This window comes from Carassius auratus, chromosome 34 (assembly GCF_003368295.1).
Source record: "Carassius auratus strain Wakin chromosome 34, ASM336829v1, whole genome shotgun sequence".
In the NCBI taxonomy this organism is placed as follows: domain Eukaryota; kingdom Metazoa; phylum Chordata; class Actinopteri; order Cypriniformes; family Cyprinidae; genus Carassius; species Carassius auratus.
The window spans coordinates 10,230,439-10,237,411 of NC_039276.1; the positions used below are offsets into that span (position 1 = coordinate 10,230,439).

At 39.4% G+C, this 6,973-nt stretch overlaps 1 protein-coding gene across 4 annotated transcripts in view; it reads left to right on the forward strand.

Annotated features, from left to right (window-relative positions):
- The window catches only part of LOC113053143 (DNA-binding protein SATB2-like), a 51,347-nt gene extending 45,270 nt beyond the window's left edge, over positions 1-6,077 (forward strand). For all 4 annotated transcript variants that reach the window (XM_026217914.1, XM_026217913.1, XM_026217912.1 and 1 more), the window contains one exon: positions 531-6,077. In XM_026217914.1, the coding sequence (XP_026073699.1) occupies positions 531-1,151 (621 nt within the window). In that variant the 3' untranslated portion in view covers positions 1,152-6,077. The remainder of the gene's footprint in view (positions 1-530) is intronic.
- The last annotated feature ends 896 nt before the right edge of the window (positions 6,078-6,973 follow it).

Sequence of the window (6,973 nt, forward strand, 5' to 3'; positions counted from 1 at the left end):
CATTTCTTGCTGTGTTTTTGCATTACTGTTAAATTTAGCAGCCACTAGTCTGTGCTAACAGGGATGGAATTTATCCCTGTCAAAATGACAGATGAAACCAACTTACCACTATACTTCAAATGTTTTTTTTTTTTTTTTAAAAACACATTTATTCATAATTCAGATTCTTTTGATGTCATTTATCTTGGTTTTGATGTGTATTTGTTCAGCTTCTTCCTCTGTTGAGTTTCATGCGGTTGATGTGTCAGTTCAGATGCTTTTATTTGCCTTGATGGTCTCAAAACATGATGCAGTGACAAGATATTTAATCTTGTGGAATTATGTGTACACTATACATAGTTTAACATTTATAGCCTGGAACAGTCTGATTGGATTTATATGTGAGATCACATACATATCAGCTCCAAGAGACATTCATTGAAAAGATAGTTTGAAGCAGTTTTTCAATTATTCCATACTGCTAACGCTTGTGTATAAATTTAGGAAAGTCATCACTCACCCAGCTAATAACTTTTCAACTTTCTTACCAGGCACTTCACAGACAGCCCATGCAGCCACTGAAGGACCACTCTCCCATCCGAGAAGAACCTGTTCCCAGTTCTGGACCCGAAGAGAACCCTCAGGCTAATGCAGGTTCAGGCAACAGTGGAGTGGTTTGCAACATCACAAAAAAACCTCGCTCGCGCACCAAGATCTCTCTGGAGGCACTAGGCATCTTACAAAGTTTTATCCAAGATGTGGGCCTCTACCCTGACCAGGAAGCTATCCACACCCTTTCAGCCCAGTTAGATCTGCCCAAACACACTATTGTTAAGTTCTTCCAGAATCAGCGTTATCATGTGAAGCATCATGGCCGACTAAAGGAGCTTGGATCTGAGGGCGGCGGTGTAGATGTTGCTGAATATCGTGATGAGGAGCTGCTCTCCAGTTCAGAGGATGCGGAATCCAGTGAAGATGGCCACGAGGAGATGTACAGTGGGCATGAAAATGCACCAGCCAGAGCAGCCAACTCTGTTTCAACTCCAGCTGTTTCATCAGGCCTGGATGAGAATAAAGACAAAAGCCTGCCTCTGGGATCAGCCAGACCCAGCTCCTTGCCCCCATGTGGTTCTTCCCCAAGTCCCCGAGATCAAGCAGAATATCAGAGATAAAACCTTCTCAACAAAGACTATACTGTAGGTGTGGAAAGGCAAGGAGTGAGCACTTACAACTATTCTGTAGTGGATGAGAGAGTGTTGCGGACAGCTTAGAAACTTTTTGACAAAGACAAAGTGTCCTCTGAAGACCTGTAAAAGGCAAACCAAACCAGACAAGATCTGCATTTTGATTAAGGTGGCAAGTAAAGTTTTGTTTTTGTTTCTACTTCTGGCCTCATACCTCACAAGTTACTTACATGGGTGGCATGGTACGGAAGCAATCCCTGTGGCGTACTACAAGGAAATAATTTGGTTAGCTGGGAAGCATTCATTTTCTAGATGTAAATAATCAAACTAACTCAAGATCACCCCCAAGATGTCTCAAGCATTCAAACTTGCATGCTAAGAATGTCAAGAAGGCCAGTCTTTGTGTTTCATTTCTAATCTGAGAGCAGGGGGTCTCTCGCAAAATACCACTATACATGCCCCCTCTTTATCTCTACAGGGTTAAAATGGCAGGGACAGTGCTTTAGATGAGCCAGTGATCTCCTATAGGACACCAACAACATCACTGCTGTCCGATCAGGGAGCCTAGTGGGCGGCTGTGGCTGTCCGCATCTTCCCCTCCATGATGGGGCATTCTGGTGGTCACCAGCTGAGAGCTGTGCTTGACTGCTAAAGTGGTTGGTTGAGTTGGAGGTACAGATGAGATCTTGGGTCTACACATAAGCCCAGCCCAGGAACACTACTATAAACATGTGGTGTGCTGAAAGGTCCACAGTTAGCCCAGTGGCGCTTTTGAAGACTATGCCATCCTTCCCAACCACAACCGTCATTCCAAGCAGTCCCACACAGTTCAAGAAATCACTCTTTTACCCCCACCACCCATGCACACCCAATACAGACTGTGCAATCAGTTACTCCTGTCCAGTGGTTGAAGGTTTGCTTTATACAGATATGTTTAGATCGAAGGTTTCATTCCAGTTTTGCTCTCTCTACATTTAAAAGACAGTAAGAATAAAACATAATTGGCCGGAGGACTGACTGCTATGGACAGAAGGACAATAGCGAGGGTGCAGTCTAACTGCATCAGCCTCGAGCCTAGTGGAGAAGAACCATTTCCAGCAACTGTGCTTGTGTGAAAGTGCGGTAGCCCTTCTCTCTTCCATCACCTCCCACTGCTTTCTCTTTTACTGACTGATGCCCACAATGTCCTGATTTGACCACACTTGCCCACACCCAACTCCACAGCACTATTTATTGCTATCTTCACCCTCAATTATTATTGTTGTTATTGTTATTATTGTTATTATGGTTGTTCTTGCTGTTATTTTTAGTTCTATTTTCATGGTCTAATATCAGCTTTTGGCTCGCAGCAGATGTTTTGGTAATGAGAGACGTTGTGAAAGAAAGTAACACTGCCAAAACAGAGAGGAATGAATTGGAAGCAGTTACTGAAGTTAAGTTGAGTGAATCATGTGATATATCAGCATTATGTGCTTTTCCAAAGAGAACAGCACTTGGCAGATGAGATGTTGAATATTAAAACAAAAGAAATAAGAGGAATCAGTGGAATTTATATGATCTTTTTGTGCATAAGATGACAATCCTTCTTTTGAGCCAGTCAGAACTCAGCAAGCATTCTGATTTAAACTTTGATCAGTGTCACTTGAGGCAACATGGCCACCTATTGCAAATCATCCATGACACCGTGGCAACACTCGTATCCAGGGTTCTGATTTGTTTTTAAGAATCAGCTGCTACTTGCTCTTTCACGGGAAATAGACAAAATATTGTTGTTAACCTTATGCTAACCCTTAAACTATTTTTGTGTCAAACAAATGTAAATTGTGGTCTATGTCCATGTTTTGTCTATTACAAATGGAAATGTTTTGTTTAGAATCGTTAATGTGTAAAAATGCTGATGTGGTCTTTGCAATTACTTTGAGCATCCTGACTTTTTCACATAGGCACAGTGTCCATTTGTTTGTGGCAAAATAGCCTGATGTGGGTTATACCTACAACTGTTGACATTTTAGGCAACCTTAGACTAAGTTGTGCTTCTCTTCTGCTCACCTCTCCAGAGAGACTGAACTTCTAACATTTTCTGTCCTATTTACCCATCTGCATCATTGGCTCATTTCAATTTCACTCTTGCTGTTTGTTTGATTATGTGATTTTTCTTCATGTTCACCAACAACAGTCCACAGTATCTCAGGTTATTTCAGTCTCTTACTAGTCATTAAAACCCTTTAATGTTAGTTACATTTACATATCGTCATTCTCTCTAAGTGGTTAAAAACACTTTGTCTTTGTATTTTACAGGAAATGGTAAAAATGGTAAAAGTTGCTTATCATATGTTGCATTTGATAATGGAAAGAGCTTTTGAATGACAAGACACACAATCTACACTGTGAAATCTTGGATACCTGTAGGTTTTGCAAAAGGTCTTTAATAACACGGTAGTGTTTGATTTCTTGATCTACACCTTACTTAAGCCTGCCAATCATTTCGTTTCGGAGGCCTACACCTCCCCTTTCGTTATTCTCCGAACATCATCTCCAAATCCCGCCACCCTGCTGAGTCTAGATCAGCTGGAGACAAGCACTTCTGATGAGTCCATCCCCATACACATCCCAAATTATCCTCATAAATGATGAAAGCATGTGCACACGTGTCTGTGTGTCCTAGACTGGTGTTTAACCTACCATGGGGGTGGCTTACCACTCAGTGGGAGCGAACAACCACGCACTTCTTCTCCTCCATCACCACCTCCTCTCCGTCTTTGTCAGAGTTAGTGACAAGTGTGATGGCGAGGAGAAACAAAGAAGATTCCAAGAGTCCCTGATGAGCACTAGGTCAAGGTCACTGCCTAATTATCCATGTCTTTCATTTTCATTCTGTCTTTTCAGTTTCCGAACCATCCTATCTGTTCCCTCATTTTCTCGTTCACCAGGCGGGAAAGTAATCGTTGTCTCCCATGCTGTGGTGTCGAGGTTAAGTGGAAGCGATCATGTCTCCTTGTGGAGAGGCTAGTTCCATGAGAGGCAGCAGAATCCCAGAGTGGCATGTCTGAGAAGTGTTGTGGTTAAGACGAAGGCTTGGTTGGACTCTTTAGTTTAGCCATTTGTTTGGTATCTGGTCGTCTACAAAGCCACTCTAACATTACATTGACTTTCAAAGGATTTGAATGGAAAAGCTGAAGGCCTCTGAGGCCACCTTCTTGTTTTTACATTCATTATTTAGACAATTAGATTTAGAAAACCTGAGTATTATCATTTATCATATAAATAAGAAATTTACAGATAAACAGGAATGTCCTTAACCAATAAATAAATAAATAAAATGATTAGAATTATTTTCAATACCCCATGGATTTCTGAGGAAGGATGTTTTGTTAATCTTGCTAATGCTTAAGTTTGTCATACCGTGCCTCTGAACTGAAAACAATGCTCCAGTTTTTTTGCTTTGGGATTACAAAATTAGATGATCACATAATTTTCATTGTTTCATACTCACAAACGCCTACAATGTGAATCAGGATTGCCACTTCTAAATTCCTTGTCAATCGAATGCATTGTCATTATCACTAAGTGATAATTAACTTATGTGCATCATTTGGCTTCTTTGTTTGTATGACAAAGTTGTTGTTTTTTTTATGCTGTTGTTTAAATAAAGTTCATTCAAGGAAATGGAACTATTGCATGTGGGTTTGTTCTACCTGCAGACTGTTGACTAAACTGGGTGGTCCACAAGTCAAATTACTTTATCCTTAGTTCACATTACGGTTACAGAAGTTAAAAGAAAGCTGTGATTAATGCACAATGCTAAGTTGTTTTGAGCAGAGGGATTAGAAGTGGAGAAAAATGAGTGGAAAGAAACAAAATACAGTTTCACTTGTACATTAAAGCAATCTAAAAAAAAAACATAATATGAAATGTTACGGTTTCATGCCATTTAGGATCATTTAAATAAATAAATCACTTGATACTGCAATCTAGTGAGTAATATTCCATCAGATTGCTTCGATGTCTGTCTGAAGTGTTTCTATAAATCAGACTTTCATAAGTAAATTCATTAGAATCAGACATTATTCAAAATATCAGTTTTGTCCCAACTGAAACAAAACCTGACATTCAAACACAATAAACAAGAACTACACTGAGGAAAGATTCCTGCATCAATAATTCCACACATTATTGCATTTTACAACCTGTTTGCTGAAGGCTTTTTTGCATTCATTCTATTGTGTGCTCTCTTGGACTTATTGTGGGGTATGAAATGCACATTTACATACAAGTGATAAACTTTCACTCGCATTAAATCCACTAAATTGCCTCAGCATATGTGACAATTTTTGTTATCATTTATTATTCTGTGCAAAGATAAGAATTGCTTTATGTGAAACCCCATCAGTCCCTTAACCACACGTAGCCCTTGACACTAAAGCCACAGCTGAGCTCAGAGTCCTCTTTCTGGCCACCTGCCAGGCTTCCCTCCTTTCCATGGTTCCCTTCTTGCAGTGGTGTCCTCTGGTTTTCATTCCACACCAGCCCTCCAATCTCCTAAATTGAACTTATTATTCGCTCAATTGGCTTGCTTTAACCCTTTCTCCCCCACTAGGTCCAGGCCTGTATGTCATTAGCAAGAGGATTTTTTCAGTCATAGCGAGAACGCCAGGAGCTGGAGGGGTGTAGCTATAAACCCGTGGTCCCTGGCAGGATTTGTAGTTGCATCCGCTGAAAAAGCATCAGCGCTCATTCTATGAGTGCAGTGGAGCCAGACCACCCAGAGAGGGATGTGTGGCCCAGTTTGTTTTCTGGCTGATGCATTTTAGTCCCAGCTGATTGCTTTGGCGACCTGGATCTTTCTCTCTCTTTCTCTGCTCATACATTCACTGTCTCTTCCTCTCTGACGTCAATAAAATCTGTATGAATCATTTTAATGGCCATCTGTGTGTACTCTTTATCACATATCAATAGGACAGCGTTCTATAAATTTATGCATACCATCCAATGGGAATCAAGCTCTTTAAAAAAAAAAAAAAAAAAAAAAAAAACAATGTATCTCATAGCATCTACATAACTACATAAAATAGCAATTTAATACATTTTATTATTATTATTTTTGAAAAATGATATACAATATGAGCACAATGGATAGTAAGATGAACATATAACTGAAGCCTCTACACAAACACCCCCTTATTTGTTGTTTGTTCTTCTGATTGAAATATCTTTGTGATTGGATTGTAAAAGTTCTAGTTATGTAGATGTATTCCATATTTATATTTATATGTGTTGTTTATACATATGAATGTTTTAGGTATTTATTTAGATCTATGTATTTATTTATTTATAGGTAGGCCTATATTATTTATTCTGTACAATTTTAGACTGCGGGTCATAATCTGAAAACTATCTTTGAATGGTCCCTTTACGTGTCAGATGGTCTCTTCATGTCTAAGATGGCAGTTATTGGATAGAATAAGCTGTGAGACTAGCAATGAGGTTTACTGCCAGAGTGTCTGTGACATCTTACAACTGATGAAGCCACTTACAGTACATGAGCAATTTAGTAGTAATGACTTCTATGAGCAGTTAGTAATGACTTTATAAACTTCTTCACCGATAAAATAGTTAGCATCAGAAATATAAATAACAAATGTAACAAATTCAGCTTCATTCATCATACTCAATGAAAAATGTCCGTGCTTTACAATTATAGGACAGGAAGGGCTGAAAAAAAAAACTTATCACTGCATCTACACCAACAAACAACAAACAAAATATTTATTAGATCCTGTACCCACCAAATTACTGAAAGAACTGTTACC